Source organism: Lissotriton vulgaris, chromosome 3_2 (genome assembly GCF_964263255.1).
Source record: "Lissotriton vulgaris chromosome 3_2, aLisVul1.2, whole genome shotgun sequence".
NCBI lineage: Eukaryota > Metazoa > Chordata > Amphibia > Caudata > Salamandridae > Lissotriton > Lissotriton vulgaris.
This window is the reverse complement of record NC_141690.1, coordinates 272894943-272920981: the sequence shown is the minus strand read 5'-3', so window position 1 is coordinate 272920981 and position 26039 is coordinate 272894943. Positions and strand designations below refer to the sequence as shown.

At 45.7% G+C, this 26039-nt stretch overlaps 1 protein-coding gene and 1 pseudogene across 1 annotated transcript; one reads left to right on the top strand and one right to left on the bottom strand.

Moving 5' to 3' along the window:
* Positions 1–3587: 3587 nt before the first annotated feature.
* LOC147725673 (uncharacterized) lies at positions 3588–10394 on the bottom strand. Its single transcript, XM_086964478.1, has 3 exons — positions 9878–10394; positions 6318–6743; positions 3588–4405 (listed from the first exon to the last, which is right to left on the bottom strand). The coding sequence occupies exons 1-3, from the start codon at positions 10392–10394 to the stop codon at positions 3588–3590; spliced, it is 1761 nt and encodes a 586-aa protein (XP_086820604.1).
* An 8701-nt stretch (positions 10395–19095) lies between these two features.
* On the top strand, positions 19096–21503 carry LOC147725672 (uncharacterized; annotated as a pseudogene).
* Positions 21504–26039: the final 4536 nt, after the last annotated feature.

The following is a 26039-nucleotide window of genomic DNA, read 5'->3' as shown; positions in this document are numbered from 1 at the left end:
AAATAATAATTTATGTGTTATAAAAATGAGCTTGCTTGCGCCTATGGCAAGCGAATTTATACAAATGAATTCTTGTCATTTAAGTGATGCAACATAACGCAAATCACATTTTAATGCTAAGAGGTCATAGCATGAGTGTTACGCTTTATGAATATTAAAAAACGATTTTGGTAGCACTAATTTTTATGAATTATTTTTCCATAATTAATAATTTTTGTCTTCTAATAAAACCCAATTACTTCTGTTTGTGATTGTTTTACATATAAGAGCCCGCTACATCCCTTGCCTCTTATTGAGATGCATTAACTCACAAACCTGAGTGCATATGCCTAATTTAAAAAAGCGTCAAATTCTGCGTCACTTTTGGGGCCTCTGTCATGTAAAAGGGCCGTCATGCAAAATTCCACCCGTGTTTAACTACAAAAAAATGCTGGCTGAAAAAAATTCCTATTCAAATATACTACAGCTAAAACGTTTTGCCTGTGAACATTTAATACAGTGCATGTAAGTGAAAACGCTGTAAATGTATTTATTTCTGCAAAAACATGCAATTTCGTTTTTGGCTGGGGCCTTATTTATATCCATTAAATGTGAACCACACACATTGTGCTCATCTCAGACATAAACAGAAAGTGTTGAAAACATTTAGGACACACAATGCAGCGCTCTCCAACCATTTCTTGTAAATCGCGTTGTCGCAATGTACAACAAAACTCACAAACAAAATAGACATGTAAACACACATTTTAACCACGCATTCAAACACACATTTAAACCCACAAATCAACACTCAGGACAAAAACAGGACAGTCCGGACTATACGTAGCTGTAAGTCATATTTACAAGAAACACTGCTCAACAGTGTAAAAACCAAAAATACACTCAATTCACTAGCTGCAGCTGGCAGAACACCAAAAATCGTTCTGCATATCCATTCATAAAATTATACAGAGTAAAGCATCCTTATTATGTATTATGACATATTTTAATTCCCTGCCGATACAAAATCACCAAGGAAGAAATATGTTTGTAAATCTAACCTATTTAGATAAACCGGTTAATTCAAACGTATACAAAGTTGGCCAATACAAAGCTTCAAATTCGCTAAGATCAGGCATCTTATAGCTCACTAATCCAGCATCAAACTTCAAGGGTTACGGGATTTACCAAGTCCCTGCAAAGAACAAATACCCTCGGTTTTTGGCGTCTGCAGGCGTCAAATAGCACAACAAAGAATCAAGTACTAAGAACCACAAATGCAATGGAACCATGCAACAACAAAAACGCTAGCAAAGTGTCACCGACAAAAACACTAGCAAAGCGTCAACAACAAAAACACTCGCAAAGGTGCATACGACAAAAGCACCAGCAAAGTGTCAACTACTAAGGACTCTGGGAGCGACCCACTTAAATACTTATCACAGCTGTACCAAAGAAATAGATGTCCAAATTCTAACTGCCAATTTCTAACTGCACTAACAGTCTCTTTAAAAAAACGTACGCCAAAAAGGGTTGCTCAGTCAGGAGTGACATCTTTTGGAGAGTTTTAAGTCAGAAAAATCAAAAATATGCCAGGCCGCAAAGACAGAGAATCCCCCAGAACCTCCGTGCACAGAGTACCTCTTTTAGAAGATTCCTGTCTTGCCTTCCCCAGCATAATTCTTTTCTCTGAAAAATCTCTCTTCCAGGTAGTCACTTCCATGATGATGCCCGAGTTGGTTGCGCCAACTGAAGAACCAAATATTTACAATACTCCTTCTCAGGGGTCTTACCAATAAGTAGTCCATTCAAGAGTGGCAAAGAAATCAACACAGAATCTGAAATATGAAAAGACATCTTTATTATCATTAATTGTGAGGCTCCGTCGCCCAGCCACTCTTAAAGCAACTGGATGAGAGAGTCTGCTGCATGGCCTTCGCACAGGCCTTTTATACAGAATATTTCGCCTTAAGCACACATTCCTGCTTTGAAGTGCATTATGTTGGAAATTCCCAGGACGTACATACAAAGCATCACTTTCAAGATAAGTCCAGGCTAAAAAAAGGATTGCACACATGCTTGGTTTCCTGTTCCATCAGGCCGGACAAACCCACCATAAAACCTTCAACCCAGATCGATGAACATGTTGTAAAGGAAAGGCAGCAACAGATGGGACGGAGATAGAAGCTGTGGGAATGGTGCCATAAAAGGTCGGACATGTCCTGCTCTTTGAACTTTATTGCACCAGCTGCTGAACAAGGAACTGGCTTGGGAGGTTAGCCTCAAGCAACAGGGTCAGCTGTCGTCAGGTCATGCAGAAGTCAGCACAAACCCATGCTAAGGTTATGTCCTTTAAATGCTTGCTCTGCCATGGGGAAAGCCTACTGTAAGGGCAACGAAATAACATGGCTGCTATTTACAAGATGAAACCCAAGTGTTCAATGCAAAAACCTTCAAATGCACAGTGAATCCATTGGTGTAACATGACGAAAATACTCATGAATAACGCATTCATTATTTGCGGTTCACTGATACCAAATTCATAACAGAATCATGACATTTAAAACACAGGTTCAGAACGCCAAGAACCACACCAGCCAGTTCCCACCCGCCGGGTGACCTTTTCACTTCCGGGGCCCACACATTCCCTTCCGGGTTGGCGTTTGTCCCCGCCCGAGTTGCACAATTAAGTGTTTACTTCCGGTTCACCTGAACACAGGGAGCTCGGGGAGCTTGCCAGTGACCCCCTGGGTCCTGCCTGCCCCGTTTGTAGTCTGAGCCCGCTGCGCCACCTGCTTTTTGTATTCTTCTTGGATCGCTTTGTAAGTACCACCATGCCTCGCCGGGAGCTATCGCTGCCTGCGAGGCCCCCCCCATGCCTTAACTGCGGCCCCATTCTTGCGAACTACCAACAGCCCCTTGCATACAACACTGTTAGCACATTTCGTAGCAGGACATCTGTCCCAGTGTCCGAAAGGTACACCCCATCTGCTCTGTAATAGTGCGGCTGCCTCAAGTTAATCAGAGTGTGCCTGATAATCCCTAAGCCTGCCCCCCTTAGAAATGTGGCCATTAAGCTGTTTAGCCTCTTCCTTGACAACTCCATGCCATTTTGGGAGCGCGCACCAGCCCATACCATTCTAGGAATTATCTCGGACCATACAATTTCCGTTGGGCCCATGCACTTGGCTAAATTGGTGAGATCCTTCTTTAACGTGTGAAGCAGGTCACCCCGCCCCATCTCTGGAAGATCATTTCCCCCTAGATGAATTACTACACTACTCGGATCCTCCGCACGTGTGCGTAATTCCTCAATGACACTCCACAATTCTCTCCAGCGCAAGTCCTCTTTTCCGAACCATTGCACCCTTGTCCGTTGAAATGGGAACGTAGCATTCCACCCAAGGCAGTGAGCTCTGTTAGCCGCCCTGGACACGTATGAGTGTCCGATGACCCACACTGTTTTGTATTCTGTGGATTAGAACAGAAGCACGGAAATGTTGAGTACACGTCACCCATCATCCTTTTATTACACGTAAAGCTTGCTCTACAGAATGTATATCAGATCCCCCAATTGAATCGCCGCAACACATGTCTTTCCAAATTCCTTATCTGTCTGATGTTGGGCGAATGTACACCTTAAACTTGTCCGATTCCCATCTGCCTATCTGTTTTATTCCTTCAGCAGACATGCCCTCCCGGAAGGCTGTAGTGGCTGCCCCAATGCGAAATGAATGTGTAGTGTAGTGACACCTTTGGAGCCCGGCTCTTTGCACCGTTGCTGCTAACACCCTTTTAAACTGATAAAGTGTTAACGGAGTCCCATCCCTGTGAGTGAGGAGGTAGCTGCTGTCAGCACCTTCCCGCTCCTGCATGTACCCTGTTAACAGCGTCACTGGGCAAAATGAGCTGTGCCCCTCCATCCTGTTCAGTGTGATGCACTGTCCCCTTCCCACCTCATCTGTCTTAGATTGTCGCACCTGAAGGGACACCTGGTGTGTGCCTATGGATATGTCCTTCACTAACAGGGCCCTACTGCTTTTGTCCCCTTTTGCCCTGGCTATTAGTTCACTAATGCGAAAGGCCCCAAAAAAGGCCAGGGAAAATGTTAGCCTGAACAACTTACTCTCAGATTCTGAGTAACACACACTGTTCTGCTTCTTGCCTTCCTTTCTGGCCCATCCTTTCAAGGCTGCCCTAAGCACAAAACCCTTAGTCGGATCCTCCAAACCCCTTATCTTTGAATAGTATGCTATTGCTGCGAGGTGCTCCCCCACCAATGACCTGGATTTTCCGGCCCCCTTGGCCCACACCACAAACTTTTTGACCTGCATCCCCAGTTGCTGCACATTGTCCAGAAGCACGGAAACCTCCGGCGTCATGTTTTGGAAAGTGTCCTCACAGCGCCGATACCGGTGTCTATCTGCTGAAAAAAGAACAGAGATGGGTCCTGAAACTGAAGACACACAAAGAGGGACTTAATGATGACATCCCATGGTCCTCTCTGTGATCTGTTGTATTCTTGAGGCCGCCAATGTCCACTTGAATTTGATTAGGCATTAGTGAGACAAGCCATCTTATCACTGTTGAGCCTAGACGAGATAGGCATTTGTTCAGAGGTTTATGACATAGTGTGCTATGATTACATCAGCGCCTATAGTTTATGATTTTTTTCATTTGCCTTTGTGTTGCTGCAGCCTGTTTACTCTTTTGTTTTTTTCCAGCATTGCAAATGTGTAATATTAGTACATCGCGTGCATGCTCAACACGCGCTGATTCCTTGTCCCTTAACAGTTGTTTGTTTACCCCTCTCTCCCCCGTTCCCGTGGCAACAGCTTGCAGGCCCGTAACAAGCGTCTGACTTAGTTTCCTGATAGGCGCGAGCGCCCTACAGGCTTCCTGATAGGCCCGTGACCCACGTGACGGGCCGAGCTGCTGCCCAATCCACATACGCGAGAGAAACGCGAGGCTCACGCTTGACATCTCCGCGCATCCAATGGCAGCGCGATGACGAGTGTGAGCTCCCCTTGGCGCCTTTGTTTACATAGTTTAATCGGCGATGTATATGCCGGTTGGCGCCACTACACCGCTGTTATTCATTCGCCAGTGCGCTACCCCACGTGACCATTTCTCACAATCACGATCAAGTATAATTACATCTCCTCGCAAAAGGTCGGTACCTCCCCAGATGGCCAGGACGCCGGCCAGGAGTACCGACGGAGAGGTAAGGAGGATGTCTGCGTGATTGCTAGTGGGTGATTAACAGTGCCCTGCAGTACTCTTTTACCATCTAACCACTGTAACTGGTCTAGTTGACCGTGTTCTTTTTAAAGCAGAGGGACGTCTTTTATTTCGTGCAAAGTGATGTATTAATGTGTGTTCCACGTGTTTCCTAGAGCGGTGCTTCATTCTTTCCCTGAGCCACAGCCAGGTGGGGTGAGGCCATCTTACCTTACATGTCTAGGTAAGAGTTTATTAACCTTTGGCATTTAAAACTTCTTTCCTAGTGTTTTTGTACTAAGTTTGCGCTAAGGTAGTGCTTGTTGACAATGCTGTTATGTTTTAGTCTAAAGCATATATGTATGGTTAGACTATTTGGCCCTTCACTACTTGTAAACCTTTTTCTCTTATCCACTTCCTATAGTATATACAGACTGTAAGGACACCCAGAACATCCAGGTGACTGATTGCACTTGCTGTGTGTTCATCAGGGTGTTACTTTCCTTTATTTACTTACTTTCCTTCACTTGGTGTAGTAGCTTTTTGATTTTTTCGGTCCTGAAGAAAGCAATTGACTAAATGAGTCGCTAAATTGCTGAAACTAGTCGACCACACTGCCCTGAGGCTGTCCACATTAATGGTCAGTGAGCAGGCGTATTGCTTTTAACATTGGTACGGTAAGCACAATTGGAATAAATTCTCTGTAGGATGCTTAGCCCTAACCAATTTTAAATTCACTCCTTTTGGTTTTTTTGTTCCTTCACATTCTCTTTTGCACTACACACCCCAGTCCCATCTTGTTTACCACTTACTAACATCAAGTGGTAACTCCACACTGTCGTTCTCTCACTGTACTGAGGCTACCCCCTACCACCGGGTTGACCTCCTAAGAGAGTACCGATAAATCTCCGACGGGTGGTACGGATAAAATTCCCAAATGATGAAGGGCGGATCCGAATGGTGACTGATGGGTACTTGTCCTCACCCATGGGGAACTCTGTGTCACTACTTGGTTGTAGGGGTGAGTCTGGTTTGGTTTCTTGTACATGGGCACACTTAACTTAGACCCTCTGGGACCTTTGGTATATACAGGGAAAATGTTAGCCTGAACAACTTACTCTCAGATTCTGAGTAACACACACTGTTCTGCTTCTTGCCTTCCTTTCTGGCCCATCCTTTCAAGGCTGCCCTAAGCACAAAACCCTTAGTCGGATCCTCCAAACCCCTTATCTTTGAATAGTATGCTATTGCTGCGAGGTGCTCCCCCACCAATGACCTGGATTTTCCGGCCCCCTTGGCACACACCACAAACTTTTTGACCTGCATCCCCAGTTGCTGCACATTGTCCAGAAGCACGGAAACCTCCGGCGTCATGTTTTGGAAAGTGTCCTCACAGCGCCGATACCGGTGTCTTGTTCCCACCGCTAAAGCCTCTTCAGCCATATTCTGTAGTTCCTTTTCTAATGCATTATTCTCCAGTACTCCTCTTTGAAGGGAGTCATTTCTTGCTGCGCCTCTGGCCATTCTGTACGGAATCCTTCCCACTGCAAGCGAGAAAGAGCATCAGCTGCCTTGTTCTGAACACCTGGCACATGCTTAACTGTTATCTGGATATTATACTGGAGACACCTGCTCACTTAATGCCTTAATAAGCCCAATATTATGTGACATGACGCCGCCTGATTATTAATTGCATGGACGGCTGCCATGTTGTCTGACCTGATGACCAAATTCTTGTTAGCCAAGGTGTCTGACCATATTGACAATGCCACTACAATGGGAAAGAGTTCTAACGCTGTGATATTGTTGGTGAAGCCACATCGTCGCCAGGCAGTTGGCCACCTTTTGGCACATCACGCAGAGCCCAATATTGTCCCAAAACCTCCTTGCCTGGAGGCATCTGTGTACAGTTGCGCCCTCTCATCAGCTGTCCATAGCGACGGCCATATCCTGACCCCATTAAAACTTTGGAGAAAAGACAGCCACATCTGCAAGTCTTGCTTCAGCCCCTTCTTCAACCTGACAAAATTATGTTTTTGAGTCATGCCTGCTGTAGCCCCCACCAGCCTTCTTGAAAAAACTCTCCCAACCGGAATGACCCTGGATGCAAAATTGAGCTTGCCCATTAACTCTTGGACGTCTTTCAACGTTGCCTTCTCCTTTGCCAATACCTTTTTGATAGCTGCTGCAAAGTCCTGTACTTTCCCCACTGGGAGGCGTGACTCCCCTTCCTCCGAATCCAACTCTATCCCCAAGAATGTTAACTTAGTTGTGGGGCCTTCAGTTTTTTCTGCTGCTAATGGAACTCCCAAGCCCTGTGATACGACCTTGAAGGCCTCCAACGCCTGAGCACATTCGGGTGAGTCGGCCTCACCTACAAACAAAAAGTCATCCAGATAATGGAGCTTGCCACCCACTGGCTGGACTTTGTTCGTGGCCCACTCTAAAAAGGAACTAAAAGCCTCAAAGTAAGCGCTTGAAACCGAACACCCATGGGCATACACTTGTCATAATACAACCTATCCTTGAACTGGAACCCCAGCAAATGAAAGCTGTCCGGATGCACTGGTAACAGCCCGAAAGCTGCCTCAATATCCGCTTTTGCCATAAGGGCTCCCTTCCCCGCCAGCCTGACTAACTCGATGGCTTCGTCAAATGTTGCATAGGAGACCGTGCAAATATCCTGGCTTAGCCAGTCATTTACTGAGTTACCTTTGGGATAAGAGAGGTGGTGAATCATTCTGTATTTGCCTGCCTCCTTTTTTTGAACAATACCTAGCGGAGAAATAATGAAGTTCCCTAAAGGGGCAGAGTCAAATGGGCCCGCTATTCTTCCTAGCTGCAGCTCCTTTTGTATTTTTTCTGCAACCACTTCCGGAAGTTCCTCCGCTGAGCGGAGGTTCTTAGATGATCTGCCCGCTAAAGGACCACTGTAAGGTATTTTGAACCCTTCCTTGAAACCCCAAAACAGTAGTTCCCTCTCATCAATCTTTGGGTATCCATTTAAAAGTATTGCTAGCAATTCAAAATTTATTGGGGATGGGCCTTTTGTAACCTGGCCCAGACTATGGCTGGCCCTTGAAGGTGGTGCCCGCTGCAACTCTAATGAGTGTTTTGCATGCCACAGCGGGATGGTCTCCGCCACACTGGGAGCACCCATGCCGAAATCTGCATTGTGCCCCCCAGGTGCAATTGCCAGCGTTGAACAGCCGACATGTATTATCCCTCTGTTTACGTTGCAGCGGCTGTTTGAAATCGTCTGCCCCCTTTGGCCCTCGAAATGCCTGCTGCTGCTCCTGTGGGGGCTGTTGCTGCCTACCCATCATCTGCCCCTGTCCTATCCCTGACCCTGAGGAATTATCCATTGTCCTCATGTAGTTTTGACTCTGCTCCCCTTGATGCCCTGCTGTTGTTTGCCCTGCGCCCGCTGGGAAGCCTACCGCCCTCAGCGGCTGATGGCCCCTGCCCCCGTTGAATTGCCCATTTGCTAGCCCATTGCTGCCTTGTTGTAGCTGCCCCCCCGCCTGCATTGTGGACGTTGAACCACCGGTGCCCGCCTGCTGGTCAGGCCCCACTTGTGTGAACTGTTGCCCTATTGATCCCAATTGCTTTTGCAGCGTCTGTCCTCCACTTGCCTGATGCTACATGGGACCTGTCCATGTATGTTGCTGCCCCCCGCCACCCAGAGGGGACTGTTGACATGTCCCAACTACCGCACCTTGATGCTGGGACCCCACCATTGCTCCATTGCACGCGTATGCTACCCCCTGCTGAAACTGTACCTGTCCCATTTGCTGCTGTGTGAATCTTGCCCCTACTTGTTGACCCAACCTATATTGCGCACTCCCCAGCGAACGCGCCTGTGTATTGTTAGCCTGCCAACCCTGTCCCGCCGACGTTGCGCCCCAGTGCTGTACACCATTGTCTGCGCCCGCCAAACCTATACCATAACCTGCTTTGGACCCCATCTGTTCCATCCATTCCTTAGCCTCTCTTTCATCCCATGACATTGCAGGTGACTCCTCCATGCGTTGGCCCAAGTTGAGGTCATATTGCAGCCATCCCATGCCTCCATATCGCCTGAACCTGCCCAGAATGGCTTGGTTGTATCTATTCAACGCTGGACCTTGCTCAGGGAACTTCTCTAACATTATTGCTGCTAGCAGTGCAAATGCGTCTAACCAGTTGTTAATATTCTCCTCCGGCCTGATCCTCTTCCTATCCTTGCCTTCCCAGCCGGGTCCAGAAACCCGTAGCGTGTCTACCCCCCTGCGCACATGCTCCAGTAGTGTGAAAATATCAATGAACTCCCTCCTCCAAACTCTCTCTTTAACCTCCAGAGGTATATGCCATGCTTCTGACCGTGTCCCGTTCAGCCCCCCTAGCCCTACCTTCCTTGGCAGTGTTGTATTTCTGTCATTCTCTTGTGATGCCTTTGACAAGGGATCTCTTCCCAGGATCGTGGTGCTACTTTTTACCGCCTGAGCCGCCACTCTCCTTCCCGCCCCTACCTCGCCCCCCTGTTCCCTGCTCCCTCCCTCCCAGACTTGCATTGTGGAACCCTCCTGTGACCCGCCCTTCGTTGTCTCTTCATCAACCACCACAGCCTCCCCCTTCTTTTTCCCAGTAGGCTTATGCCAATTATCCACCAGTTTTCTAATGACTTCTGACAACTCACCTAAGGACCCACTTTCAGCTGTTAATGCCCCTTGTTTACTCGACTGGTCTTTGTCCTCTCCCATTTGCCTAACTGGCCCGAATGCCCGCAAACTTGCCGCAGCCTGTGCCTCATCGCCCATTAATGCCGTTGCTGTTATGTCCTCTGTAGGCAACCTTGCCTTTTTGGCTCCTGCGACAGCGCCACCCCGCCCCCTCACCTTCTTTTCCACACCCCGTTTTTCCCCACGTGTCGCTGCATAGGTATGGCCATTAATAGGAAAAACGTCCCCTTGCAACTCCTCCACGTCCTTGCATTGTCCAACGCCTTCTGGGGCCTGTCCTTGCATTTGAGCCATTGCCAGCTCCCAACCTTCCCAATTATTTGCCTTTGCTATTGCCGCAAAGGTGGCCCACAGCTGTTGTGCATCCTGGCCGCCGTGGTATTCCATCCTCGGGACCACCCCGCTAGGTCCAGCCTCCTCGTTTGCTGCTAGTTTCAATGCACCGCTGTGAAATATTCCCTCCTCTCCCATCATTATCCGGTGCGCCTGGAACAATCCCGTTTCTGTAGCTGACCTTCCGTCACGTCACAACCCCTTATGCTCGTTCCTGACCCTTTGCCTAGTCAGCGACCTCTGCCACTACTGGCACCACTCTGTTTGTTGCTCTGCCCTTCACCGTACACTGTATTCGAACCGTGCTCACTCTCGCACTTTGTCGAGCCCGCACCTCTTCTCCTGCCAAAATTTCCCGGAGAAAGAGGGCCTTGTGCCCAGTGCCCACCCTTAAATAGCCCTTATCTCCATACCACATTCCTACCTTAAATTTATGGCTGAGCTGGCCCAGCCCCAATTCTTGGTGGGCCCGCTCTTTCTCTTTCCCTGCCTTTGCTCCCCTTATCTCCCGCCAATCATTGGTGCTCGGGCTCTGCCTCCCGGGGGTGGCCTCCACTGAGACCCCCGGTCCAGCCTCTGTCCCCCTCCCCCTGGGGAGTGGGGGGCCGAACCAAGGGGCATTCCCGGAGGAACGTGGCTTCAACAGATACGTGCTCGTATCAGGGCAGTGTACTCCAAGGAACCCCAGGGCGGGAAGCCATCTAGAAGGGTGGAGGGAGGCACGCAAAAGCAGGGGCGTTGGAGACACTAAAGCTCTGGGGGGCCAGGGACAACCTTGTGGACGTTCCAGTGACCCTATAGAAATCACTGCCCGTTAAACAAATACAATCGCATACTTTCAAAGTGAAATATTGAAAAAAGCAGGCATGGTGTCACAGTTTTCATGTATGCTTTATTGTTATTTACATTCATATAGTAATCAGACCAAATGTTAAAGAACCATGTATATGAATCTTGCTGCACCAAGCAAACATAGGTCGCTGACTTAGGGTGGGGGCGTTGTGTTTGCAAGTGCATTATGATTTGAAAAGTACCTGCTGCTCCATTACTGGTCTCCAGCAATTTTCAGGCAACAAAAAAAATGTGAAGATAACTTTGGTGATTGATGTTCTTTATTGAGAGAGATCGGAGGCTTGTCTAGTGGAAGTTTTGACTCAGGGGCGGCCTTAGGCATGTGCAAGCTGTGCACCTGCACAGGGCCACCAAACCCCAGGGGCCACCACGCCAATATATATCCTTAATATAATAATCCTCTGAGGATGGATACATATTTGCGTGGCGACCCCTGGCAGGGATTTGGCAGCCTCCGGCTCTGTTCCACTTCCAAACACCCTGATCCCCCCCCCTCTTCACTGGCCTCTGCTCTCCGCCCTGCCCGGACCCCCTCTTCCAGGGCCCCCTACCTACGCTCCCTGCCCAGGGCCGCCATGAGCCTAGAGCCGCCCGTGTTTGACTCTTGGTAAGGTAGACACAGTGGGTTAATATGCCTGCTGCAAAGAATGTGTAGCACGCAGATCACAACATGCATATCATGTAAATTGGTCAGGGATTATTTTGGTACTTGTAGTTTATAATTTAAAATCCTAACATTGAACAGTGAGCTATTAACCGTCATCAAAGAGCTGCATGAAAACTTCAAGGTATAGATTAGAACATTATGATTTTTCCCCAGTCTTTCCTTATCCTAAAGTTGGAAAATGGGTTCAATAGGATAGAAATCAATTCCGATTATTAAAGAGAACCCCCAACCATGGTGTTATGTTTTAAATTCTGAGTTTGTGCTTCTTTAGTGTTGCAAAGCCATCCTGTGCCCTGGGCACTCCCCAACGTTTTGCTGACTGGTACTGGTGGTAAATGACTCTGACTGACCCTGGCCTCTGCCTGAACAGGCACAGGGCCAGTGCTATTCTGAAAGAGACACTTAAAGATACTGTGAAACACCTACCTACATACACTAGGGTGCACTATGGATTAGGGTACCCCTATGATTGGCATGGCCTCCCCAATAAGGCCCTAGTTCATAATAGGGCAGGGAGATTAGAACTACCTTTAAGTCCCTAGAATATAATAGGGCACGGCAGTTTAGAGGCCAGCAGCCCTTTCTGTGTTTGCATGTGTGCACTGCTGAAGCATGAGGTCAGTTTAAAAGTAGCCCTGTGTTGTAGGACTGCTTTTAAAATGCAAATTGTGCCCAAACTCGACTTTTGGGTTTGGGGAACTTATAAATTGATCAACTACAATGCTGGGGCAAAATTAATTTCAGTTAAAAAATGTTTTCCACTTAACTATGGCTGTATCAATTTCAAAATGCTTTATTCGGTATGTATGAATACAACCATATAGCAACAACATAAAATAAAATAAAAACATATTTATATCAATTTTGGTTTGCCAAATGCCATGATTACTTAAATACGGTATACATTTAACACCACATATCCAACAGTCTTTAAAGTGTTTTTTAGTGCATTTGTATACTAATGTATGTGCAAATTTAGCAATATTAAAGTGCAAAATTAAATGAATCATCCTTACATATGTACAAATTACATTGGAGCATACTTCTACTAGTACATGTGCAAAGTGGCAAGATAAAGTGCAAAATGGCAATACCGTTCTTTCTGAACACAGTATACAATAGCAGCACATGTCTGCCATTTAAAGTGCCTATTTAGTGCAAACGTCTGGAAGTAGATGTGCAAACTAGCATAATAAAGTGCAAAGTAACTGTGCCATCCTTCCTAAAGTGCAGTATACATTTAGCTGCACAAAACCGGATGCTCTAGAAATGTTTCTCACTACATTCCAGTAACAAGACATGTGGCAAATTCGCAGTATAAAGTGCTATAAGTGATATAAGTATTGGAAATATTCAATTTCTACATATAAAAAGGGGATGCTAAGCTGTCATAAAAATGCATCATTGGTTGAGTTCATACAATAATTGATTTCCGTGCAAAAATACATTTTAAAATATAAGTGGCCACATAAAAACATACATCTGGGGTCTCTAAATTAAACATCAATTGCATCGCTGTTTTTGTACTACGCTTTTTGTATTTTAAAAAGATGGGATTTAGATAAAATTTCCTAAGAGGAGTATAAAAGTTACAAAATAGCGAAAAGTGACAAGTACTCTGTTTGGATTTACCATCACAGGGACATAAACATGTACCGGGTTTCTTAATTGTAGGAAATGCCACAAGATGGTGCGCAATTCCCAACCGCAAACGTGTTAATACAAAACGGTGGGAACTGGTACTAACAATAGTTAGGTAAATTTGGAAGCCTTCATTGTTGTTATATTCCAGATATAGATTAAACGTACTTTGTTTTACATATCTTTCCGTTCTAATCCTATCTGTATGTTTAAGGAATGAAACTTTGAGCTCCCGCTTCGACAACACGGACCCCGTTGTTAAATCTTCAAAGATGTTGTAGCCGTACAGTGTCTTATACCAGTGTTGTATGTGGCATAACCAGGGGATATTTGAGCGGCGATCAAGCTTTAAACAATCAGAAATTACATCCTGAGTAAATTTTGTCTCTTCCTTTGCCCAGATTGAGCGCCATAGGGAGAGGGGTCATAAAGCAATTAGATCATTAACATAATTCATGCCAAGTTCCCTATGTACTATCTCAGTTGAGGCCATAGCTGGGGCACAAATTAATCGTTTTAAAAACACGTTTTCCTCACGCTGAATCAAGTTAGCGCTCTTGGCACTATAGCCCCATATCCCGGCCCCGTATATGGCTGATGTTATACATCTTGAATTATATATTGACAACATTTCATGTATTCTACGACCCCCTAATTTGGCAGCAAATCTAAAAACGCAGCTTGTGTACCTAGCCATTTTAAAAAGGACACTTTCTTGTTCACTAGTCCATTTCCCATCTCCTGAGAAAGTGATGCCTAGGTAACAAAAACTCCTAACGGATTCCAGTCTCTCCCCATCTAAAAAAAAGGACCTACATTTTCTTGGTTTCTTGCCACATTATTATTATTATTATTATTATTATTAATATTATTATTTATTTTTATAGAGCGCATAGTCACCCTGAAGTATCCCAGCGCTAGGGACCCTAACTCTAAAGTACAGCGGGCCAGGGGCAAAACGGGGGGGGGAACAAGGGGGGGCTCGGGGGGGGGGAAAGCAAGACTCAGGATGAGGGGAAGGCATAAAAACTAGGGAAAAAGATGAGTCTTAAGCTGCTTTCTGAAGCGTAGGTATTGAGTTTCAAGACGCAAGTTGCGAGGGAGCGAGTTCCAGAGGCGGGCCTCTTGGACTGAAAAACGTCTTCCTCCTGATCGGACTTTCCTGAATCTGGGGGTGATGATGAAATTTCATCGTCATTGTGACAGTCTTTCCTTTATTTATTTTCAACTTTCTACTTTCGGTAAAAATGTGGAACCTATTGATCAGATGTTGCAATCCGTTTTGGGTTCTGGGAAGAAGGACCGCGTCATCCGCATATAAGAGGATTGGGATTGGGTTACCGTTAATGATAGGTGCATCTGCGTTAGTTTGCCTTAAAATTTGATCTACTTGATTTATAAAAAGGGAGAATAGAAGTGGGGCAAGTATGCATCCTTGTCGGATTCCTCTCTTGATTTTAAAAAAGGGGGTGCACTATCCATCTGTTCCAAATCTAACTTTGCTGGACAGGTTGTCATACAGCCTGGCAAGGAGATGGATAATTTCAACAGGGGCACCCATTGCCAGCAAGATAGGCCAGAGCAGTGCGTGTTCCACCAGATCGAATGCTGAACTCAAGTCAGCAAAGCACAAGAATAGATTACCGTCTTTATCTTTAGTGTACTTGCTGACTATTAGTTCCAGGTTCACGCACTGCTCCATTGTTCCCATCCCCCTGCGGAACCCATACTGCACTGGGGATAAGATTTCATTTTCCTCGACCCAGGCTTCCATCTCACTAATAGGACACGACTAAGGATTTTAACTGTTGAGTCCAAGAGTGAAATGGGGCGATAGTTTCGTGCTTCAGATCTGGAGCCTTTTTTATAAAGCGGCACAATGATGGACTGCCTCCATGTTATAGGTAAACTATCTTCTACGGCCGCATTAAAATAACGTGTTAATATTGGTGCCCATAGAGTCATTTCGTGTTTATAAAAGTCCATGGGCACCCCATCAGGCCCAGGTGCTTTGCCACCCTTACTATTTTTAATTGCCTCTGTAACTTCATTTAAAGTTAAAAATAACTGCATCTTCTGCTATTTGGGGCATGGTACTGTATCATCACTTAAAATGGACCCATCTGGATTAAAATCAGAATTAAAAATCCCAGTAAAGTGGGCAATCCATGCGTGGCAACTAACATGCGAACTAATTTCAGGGATATTATCGTTCTTTAAAAAAGGACCATTTACAGTTTCCCAGAATAGTTTGTGGTCTTTTGTTTCTGCAGCCATGTCCAATTTCAGCCATGCTTCATTTTGCAACTCTTTTTTTCTAGATGCTAAGGCAGTTTTATAGTTAAGTCGCTCTTCTCGGATTTTATCTTTATCTCTCGGCTTAACATTAAGCGCTGTTTTTAGCTTTTTTAGTGACTGGGCACAGTGCTTATCAAACCATGCAGTTTTATTTCTCTTAGGATTTCTATTTCTTACTACCAGGGAATTCTCAATAGTATTAGTAATTTGCAAAAAATTAGAATGTAAAGTGGACGCGATCACAATAGGTGCTAAGCAATAGCCTACCTCTCTATTACATTTGCGGATAATATCTACCATTAATTTATTGGGGTCTAATTTGATCCACTTGATCCTCATGCCATTTGGACTCTCAGCCACAATCCCTTGGACGGGTCTACCATACACATTTGTTTTTGGGCCCCAGCCCATCAATTCCATTGATATACTGTTGTGATCACTCACTGGCTGTTCTATTACCCAGACATTGGAATAGACAGAACCATTAGACACCAAGATATGGTCAATGTTTGAGTGGGCATCTCTCCCTCTAAATGTTGGGCACTTCTCGTTATTTTTATTCTTAGTACAATCTAGTAGTTCCAGGTCTAATTTAGCTACCAGATTGTTCAGTGCACTACCATAGTTATTGTGGGGGAAATGATTAAAGATAATACTATCACCACCAGGGTACTATGGCTGTATCATATTTGCCATATAATACATCATCTGCTGCATAATCTAACAATTTGACCCAAAACAATTTTGTAGCTCAAACGGATCAACAATTACTAAAAGAAATGTGACTTATGTTCTGTGAAATTCATGGCCCTTTACAAAGGTTGACTGGTCACCTTTCCCTCTACTGCTTTTGTATGTTACACAGGTACTAATGAGGCAAAAGCTTTGCAGAGGCTGTTAGTATGTATAAATATGTTAAAATAATAAAGTATCATAAAATGCACCGCATCACACTGCAGCCTTTTTATTGTTGCATCATTTAGTCAACACTGCAACATAATTTTGACCTCCATAGCTGCATAACTCCAGTGGCCCGAAAGAAGGCTGCACATGTTCAAAGTGTTTGTGCATGAAGCAGAGACCATGTCGTTTGCAAACTTAGGGGCTGATTACGAAGGCAGGCGGACTTCAGTCCAGCCGCCATCGAATCGGGGAATGGGACCGCTGGCCTTCAAGATGGCGGCCCCACGATAGGCATTACAATGCGACCGCCACTATGGCGTTCGCGGTGTCTATCTTTTACATTGCAGCAGGTGCTTCTGGCTGCATCATCTGCCGCAATGTAAAAACTGACATGTTACATATATCACTGCACTACGTGGCAGGCACAATGCGGTGCCTGCCACATGGTGCAGTGATATGTAGGGGGGCTTCTTAGATGCCCCCCAGGTCCCATGTCTGGGGGCAAGGGGCCCGCTATGGGCCTCCAATGTCCCTTTCCACCAAAATTTCATGGTGGGTGAACTGCCATAGATAGGCTGGCGGGTAAGGGTATCGTAATCCTTATTGTGGTGCCTGGTAGGTACCACCAGCATTGTAGGAACCACGAGCCCCTCCGCTGCACTGGCGGGCTCAAGGAGCCAGTCGGTGCATGGCGGTTGGTCTTTCCGACCACCAGGGAACCACCCGCAATGGCGGGTGACTGCATCTACGTCAACCATATTACAATGGTAATATGGTTGGCGTAGATGCAGTCACCAATGGCGGTGGGACCGCCACTGATGGGGTGATGTGGCGGTTCCACCTCCATAATAATCACCCCCTAAGTTTGGTGTGCATGCAAATCCTACATTCCCAACCCCTGGTAAGTTGCACCACTACTGCTGAAAAAGGCCAATGGAGGTACCAATGGATGCGGTGGACTGGCCTTAAGGATCTTGTGACCTCAGTGACAGTCACTGGCAATCTAGGGTGTGCTTCTTCGTATGCCTGCTCGCAAGACTGGAGGTGAACTGCAGTATGGATTGTGGTGGACAGGCCTTCAAGGTTAACTCACACTTGCCACCGTTAGGGTCCACCTACGGGTGCTAAGACACCAGGGCTTTGTAGTTCTGAAAATTCTGGACTCCTGCAACAAACTTTGTCGTAGCACGACGATTTTGGTACCAAAAGACCGATAATGGCTAGTACACTATGCATGAGCATTTTCGTCATAATCGAGTAACGATTTCACCTCGAAATCGCCATTTTCGTTTTTGAACCCTTGGGTTCCATTTTACGCTTGGCAGCCATTTTGTGAGTTGCCCTTCATATAGGCTTGTAACCACAGCTGAATTCGATATCAAAGGACACATACACCTTAATTGACTTTTCTGTGACCTGGGCAAGCTGGAACCATTGCCCCAAGCCAAACCTGTTTGGTCAGTTCCTCTCCCAGTGGCCGAACGAGATAGCATCAAAGCACAACAGGCCATAAACTGTTCCCATCGCACACACACCCCCGCCCAAATCTTGCTCACACCTGTCCCTGCTCTTTTGTTTTCTTTTTGCTTTATGATGAGGAGGAGCCCGGTTTTATTGAGGGTACACCGATATCTTATGAAAATGTTGGGCCTTGCCGGGTAATTGATCACGAACTGGACACACTAAATGTGGACTTGTCATCATGACTCTGCTTTTTCTTTGTAATGAAAATATGTGAATAGCTCACTGTAAATACAAGAATGTTTGCACTGTAAATCTAAGAATGTTTGCCTGAAGCCTAAAATTCTGTATAAAAAGAGAAGCCTGGTTCTGTAATTTTGAGCAGTCTCCTGAGAATATACACACCGTGTTGTTGTACTTCTAGGACGCTTGTTACTTGGTTGCAGCCAATAAATTCGATCTTTGACTTCACCTAGAAGACTCGTGTTTCTGTGGTCTGAATCAGGAAAGTACTCGAGGTCTTTGGGTGTTGCCCCTTACACCGCTGGGTTACCGGATCAGTACCGGTTCTGAAAAACCCAGTACCTCAGTTGGCGCCCCACGTGGGGCGGTATCAGCGGTACCGGTCCAAGCCAGAGGTTCGTGAGGAGCTTCGTGTGAAAATTCCGGAGGACGGCCAGCCACTTCAGCAACCCCTGTACGTCGACGTGGTTCCGAAGGCCTTTGCTGCGAGGTTCCCCGCTTCCCGACGGCTACGAAGGACTGCTGCCCTGACTATCGCCCTGATTTGGACCCTTGATGTTTGGTAGAGCGAAACGATAGACGAGTCTTCTGGTGACGTCATCGATACCTCAGTTAAGTATAAGTGGAGCGTCTCCGAGTCCTTAGTTTGTTTGGTGTCCCCTTTTGGGACCGCTTTGATTTGGAACTTGCAAGCGCCAAAGCCGAAGGACTTGTGTATTCACGAGAATATCGTAACCGATAATCCTTTGAAGTTTGAAGCTAGACTAGAGAGCGAAGATGCCTGGCCTTAGCAGACTTGGAAATTTGTTTTGTCTTGGTTGTAATAATAGGGACTCCCGACTGGAGGACTCGTGTCCGGTTCATCCGATTGGAACTCCAACCTATGAATTATGTGTAAAACATGGAGTAGGCCCCATCACATACAATGAAGAGTGGATAAAATACACCAGAAAAGATGGTGTTTTAAAATGGCCCCAATATGGTAGCTTTGATACAGAAATCCTGGATAACCTCGAAGTTAAACTTTTTAAGAAGAAAGCCCGGCCGGCAATGTTTGACTCCTTCCGCCTAGGGCGTAAGGAGGCCAAACAAAAGGAAATTAAATTAGCGAAGAAAAATAAGAGAGAAAGGGGTATCTCGATAATGCAAGCTGCTATGCAGTATAAAGACAATGAAGAAGAACAGATGAGTGAGCAGTTGCACAGGCAACGTAAAATGGTAATAGATAAATGTTATCCAGTCTTGCCGCCTCTTCAGCAGGAGGCAGCAAAAGAGCTTGAAAAAGATCCCCTAATGTCGCATTTGTTAAGTTCACCACCCCCCTATGCCCAAAATGCTACAGCACCTCCACAACCTTTAGTTGTGCAACCCATGGTTGTTATACCTCCTGTTCCTCCACAGCACCCACCAGCTACTCTTCAGCTGGCTCCTGTTCCTCCGGTGCAGCCTTCCCAAGGGCCATCGGCTTTTACACCTACTCTTCCTATACTTCCTACAACTCTAACTACTGTATCGACTACCACTCCTGGTACTCCTCCTGACGCTGCCTCTGCACCTGCCTCATCTCACCCTGCCTTCCCACTTGTCTTTTCCTCGACTTCTCCGTCTGTCCGCCAGAGAGTGGCAAGCACTGTTTCTAGTCTTCTATATCCTTTGTTTGGAGCGACAAGCCCGACTCATGCCCCTGAACACAAGCAGTTGCGCAGCCAACAGCCTGATTCTAGGGAAAAAGAGACGTTAAGCCATTTGGCGCATAGATGGGTGACTAACCCGACAATATATGACCTAGAATCCGTTATGAATGTTTTCCATCAGTGGGAAGCATCAAAGCAGAGGTACGTTTTCGAGAAAATGTGTGTTTTCCTATGCGAAGATTTAGAGGAGAATGATTTGGACTCTAATCCGCCCGAGTTGAACCATAAGCGGTTTGAATTTTCAAAAGGTACAGTTGTGGGTTCAGATGTTAGGAAAGCCGTTGCGACGTTGTTATCACTTAGGACTGAAGATGTTTCCAAGTCATTGTTTGATTATCATTCCTCTGTCAAGAAAAAGGGAAGACAATATCCCATGAGAGAGGTTCCCCCAGTTTGGAGGGAAGGGGACGCAAATGCTGTTCCCGCCGTTTTGCCACATTTTCAGCATGTGTGGGTACACGTCCCATGGAAGCGAGCTGAAGTCTTGGCCCTTAAACAGACATTGCCTGATCCCCGTAAAAACCCTGCAGGATATTATAAGGAGTTATCACAGACTGCAAGCTCCTGTATCATGAATTTAGCTGACGTAGACATGTTGTTTGGAAATGTTGTTCCACAGCCTTTATGGGGAAAGATTCGTCATACGGATCATGACCAAGAGCTAGGCGACACATGGGTGAATATTGCCGCTGCTGATGCTAGACAAGTCGGTGGTGCTAAACCTGAGCCGTTAGTAGCAGAACTTCCTGGTAGATGCCCGAATTGCGTGTAAATTGGGATAAGTTGTCTGCATGTAAGCAGAAGAAAGATGAAACGGTGTCCGATTTCTTCACCAGGTTTGAAGAAACGTTTGTCGACCACAGTGGTCAAGATATGAGCACAGAAGGTGGTCATCGACTGTTCGTCGATAAATTTGTGCACAATCTGCTTCCAGAGTTGTGTAAGAAGTTGAAGGATTCAGAGAGTTCATGGGCAGTTTCCTCTTCAGCACAGATATTGGCTACTGCACAATATTATGAAAATAGAGACAAAGATGAGAAAGATAGAGCAGAAAAGAAAACTAAAGAGTTGAAAACAAAGGTCCTGTTACAGCAAGCATACCCACCACGTGGTGGTAGTGGCCAGAATAATGGCGGTCAGAATAACTATCAGAATAATTATCAGCAACCTCCACAGTTTCAAAAGCCAAGAGTAGAGTATACTCAGCCACGCGTTCCTGTGGGTCCCAATCAGTGTTCGTATTGCAAGGAAGAGGGTCATTTTAAGTATAGTTGCCCTATCCTGTTACAGCACGCAACTGGTGTGTCAAACACAAGAGGTAGAGGTGTCCAGCAAACACCTAGAGGTAGAGGACGAGGAAACGTCCATCAGAATGCACGCTCCTTTCCGCCTCAGGATTCTATGAATAAGTTTGATCAGCAGAATAACGCATCTGGTAGGACAGCTCAGTACTATGCTGATGATTACTATGCAGAAGGTAATGATTGCTAGGACAGCCATAGACAAAGAGAGGGAGTTGTTTCAGTTCCAGTAGACCAGAGTGGACCATACGTTGAGGTGATTACATCAGGTGTGTCAGAACCTTTTCTGTTGGATACTGGTGCCACAAAGAGTTCTATGATGCACTCAAAACTCCCTGGCGCACCTTTGTCTGGCGAAATGAATGTTTCTGTAGGTTTTTCTGGTGCCCCGGTTAGGAACCCGATTTCATGTCCTATGTCCCTGTCTGTTGGTCCTTGTGAATTTGAAGCACCCCTTATTCTAACAACAGGTTGTGGTGAAAACTTGTTGGGATTGGACCTGTTAAAAAGATTGTATGCGACTTTGTACTGTTCTCCTTCGGGAGTACAACTTACACTAGGTAAGAAAGTGGTTTCTCCAATGTATTTGTCGAGAGATAAAATTCCAACAGAATTGCTGTCACTACCTGATCTTCTTTGGGCTACTGGTCCTAACGATGTGGGTCTCTTGGAAATACCACCATATGTTGTGACATTGAAAGCTAATGTTAGGATGCCACGAATTCCCCAATACAAAATTTCTAGTGAAGGTGAAAAAGCGTTATTAGCGATAATTTACGATTTGGTTGAAAAAGATGTGATTGAAGAGACAAGAGGCAACGTTTGCAACAGTCCTGTTCTGCCTGTTTTGAAACGAACTGACCCGTCCCAGCCACCCATGTACAGATTTGTGATTGACCTTAGAGAGGTGAATAAAATAGTAGTGCCACAATTTCCAGTTGTTCCTGACATTACTGCCCTGCTGACTATGATCCCAGCCTCTGCAACCTGGTTTTCGGTGATTGACTTGAAGAATGCTTTCTTCAGCATCCCAATTGCTGAAGAAAGCAGGGATATTTTTGGCTTCAGTTTAGGAGGACGAAGCTTCCGCTTTAAACGCGCTCCCCAGGGCTACTGTGAAAGTCCATCAATATATAGTCAAGCTCTAAAAACGCAGCTTGATACGATTGTTTTACCTGAAGGCGCTACACTCATTCAGTATGTTGATGACTTGCTTATTGCTGCAGATTCTGAGGAAATCTGTAAAGAAGCCACGTTGTCATTGTTACGTCATTTGTGTGATCTGCATCACAAAGTGTCCCTGTCTAAATTACAATATTGTCAACAAGAAGTGACCTACTTAGGTCATCTCTTATCGAAGGAGGGAAGGAAACAGACCCCAGAAAGAATTCAGGCAATAGCAAAATTAAGTGTGCCAAAAACACAGAGAGAAGTGCGTGCTTTCTTGGGTATTACATCGTACTGTAGACAGTGGATTCCAAATTTTTCTTTACTGGCCAAACCATTGGTGGCATTAACATGTAAAGATACACCCAATCCCGTGCCTTGGTCCGAAGAGTGTCAGAAAAGTTTTTCTGAATTGCGCACAGCATTATGTTCGGCTCCTGTGTTGGGTACCCCGAACTACAGTAAGCCCTTTACATTGTATGTCCATGAGCAGGAAGGTTGCGCATTATCAGTGTTTAAACAGTTGTTTGGAGACAATCAGCGTCCATGCGCATATTTTTTGTCAACTTTGGATCCGTTAGCTAGGGCGTTGCCGAGTTGTCTAAGAGCCACAGCCGCAGCAGCTGTTTCTATCCGACAATCTGCTGGTTTAGTGATGAATAACACGCTAGTGGTCATGGTTCCACATGCAGTGGACACGTTATTGAACAGAACCAAGACACAGCACTTAACTAGTGCTCGATTGTCTGGTTACGAACTAACCTTGTTAGCAAGCCATGTGCACATCAAAAGATGTAGCACATTAAACCCAGCCACGTTGTTGCCAATTTCAGTTGAGACAGAGAGTGCTGAAGAACAGCACGATTGTTTTCTTAGAACAGAAGAAGAAACAAAAGGGAGAATAGACCTCCAAGATACCCCTCTCTCTGAATGTGATGGTACCTTATGGGTGGACGGTTCATGCTTCAAGCTTCCGAATGGTGTCACGACTGCAGCATATGCTGTCACCACTTTGCATACAGTCGTTGAAACTGCACGTATTCCACATAACTCAGCTCAAGCAGCAGAATTGATTGCACTTACAAGAGCGTGTGTGTTGTCAAAAGGAATGAAAGTAAATGTGTACACTGACAGTCAGTATGCCTTCGGTGTGGCTCATAGTTTTGGACGTCTGTGGCGTGAACGTGGGTTTCTGACTTCGCATGGAGTCAAGATCCAGCATGGTCAGTTGGTGAATGAGCTTCTTGAATCACTGACTTTGCCTCTACAAGTTGCGATTGTAAAATGTAGTGCCCACAAGAAGGTGACTGATGATGTTGGTCGTGGGAATGCATTTGCTGATGAAGTTGCAAAAGAAACAGCAAGGAATGTGATGAGCCGAATGTATGTTGCAGGTCCTGCAAGATGGGTTGGTGATGTTGGAATGTGTTAGGACAGGATAGAGATTGTGAAATCGATCCAATCTGAGGCTACAGAGAAAGAGATGAGCATGTGGAGAGAAAGTACGGGCAGAATGGATGCAAACGGTTGTTGGGTTGAATTGTCAGAGCATCAGAGATGGTTGCTACCCGATGCGTACGTGCTTGCAGTGGTTACAATGGCTCATGGAATGGCTCATATCAGCGTGAAAGGGATTTGCAAGTTGTTGGCTCCAGTGTGGCAAAATGCTGGAATTCCTAAGTGTACAGAGAACGTGGTTAAAAATTGCTCGGTGTGTCTGAAACACAATCCTGGTAGGGGAACCCCAACTCCAGCTGGTCATTTTGCACCTCCTACGTATCCGTTTGAGGTTTTGCAGCTAGATTTCATACACATGGAGAGGTGCAACAATTTAAAATACGTACTCGTTGTTGTCTGTGCCTTCTCCAGATGGGTAGAAGCATATCCCCTAAAGGACAATACTGCCTTGTCCACAGCGAAAGCCCTTGTTAAAGAATTCTTCCCTAAGTTTGGAATGCCGAGAATGGTCTGGAGTGATAATGGGAGTGAATTTGTGGGACGAGTGATGAAAGAAGTGTGTGAAGGGCTAGGCATCAGACAAAAGTTCCACGCTGCAAATCACCCCCAATCAGCTGGATTAGTAGAATGCTACAACGGCACCCTAAAACTAAAACTAGCCAAGATTTAAGCGAGCACTGGTCTTAAATGGCCTGACGCTCTGCCTTTAGCACTCCTATCCACCAGAATGACCGTGCATTCCAGAGTGAAACTTAGTCCCTATGAAATTGTTTTCGGCCGTCCGGCCAACATATGGGGGGTGCCCAGACCCACAAAGTTTAGTGAAATAGAGCACCCTGTTTTGCTGGACTATTTGTATGATTTGACGGCTAAATTGTGTGTTTTACACCAACAGGTCCACGACGCTCTGCCTCAGGCCTCTGAAACTCCAGGGCATCCTATCGATCCTGGATCCTGGGTACTGGTCAAGAATTTCCAGCGAACAAAGAATGACCAGCCCCGGTGGACCGGCCCTCATCTAGTCCTCCTCTCGACAAGATCTGCCGTTCGAGTGGAGGGTAAAAAACATTGGGTTCACTGCACCCACTGCAAACGGATCCCTCTGCCTCTGCCCTATGACCGGTGGGTCCAGGAGGGTGTCGCCGACTCAGAGACACAATACCGGGAAAACAACGGTATAATCTGAGGCCGAGAAATACGAACTAATAAAAATGGACTAATACATTTTTTTCCCCCTAAGTACTATTTTTGAAAGCGCAGCCCTCCCACCTGAGAAACTTGCTTATTTTTGTTTTTCGAACCGCCATCCGGGTTCCGCTGCTAGGGCCGCGATTGCATAAAGTCTTTGGGGTGCAGCTGGCGACGTTAGGTCGACAGTTCTGGTTGGTCTAAGGGAGTTGCCCTAAATCAACAGAAGCATTCCTTAGCAGAATCAACCTCCCATCGCGGGCAGCATTATAGAGAGGATAGAGTTTTTCAAAATGGAGAGATCTGCCAAAGCTGTGAACTTTAAAACAAGAATATGTGGATTGATGACAAAGAAACGTTTTTTATTATTATGCATTTTCCTGCTATTAAGTGGAATGATGTTTTTAATAGGATATGTACTGTTTTCTTTACAAGTGACCTTTGCACCGACTACATCGCCCATACCTCCTCCTACTATTTCTGCACATTCTTCTCACCCCCTTCCCGAACATGAGTCAGCTAGGAGATTAGAGTTCATTAATAACTCCTTCATTCAGCTCTTGCACAACACCAACTAGTAATGAACATGACTAACTGTTGGGTGTGTGGTCTTATGCCTCACACAACGGATAAGGGTATCCCTTACCTTGTCCTGCCATTCAGCCACAATGGTTCTGTGTGGGCATACAGAACAATGTTCATCTATGCACACAAAGTCTACCCCCTACGTTTTGTAACAGACAATCCTAAGAATAGTGCTCTAGTTAAGGGTATAGTAGATATGATTAAGGAAGATATTTCCTATGAGACTATCCCGAGAGATGAGACGCTAGTATACATAGGATGGAACGTGACCGGATATGGAGCTACTCTGAGTGAGAAACAGCAATCTAAGAGATCTTCCCCGATTTGG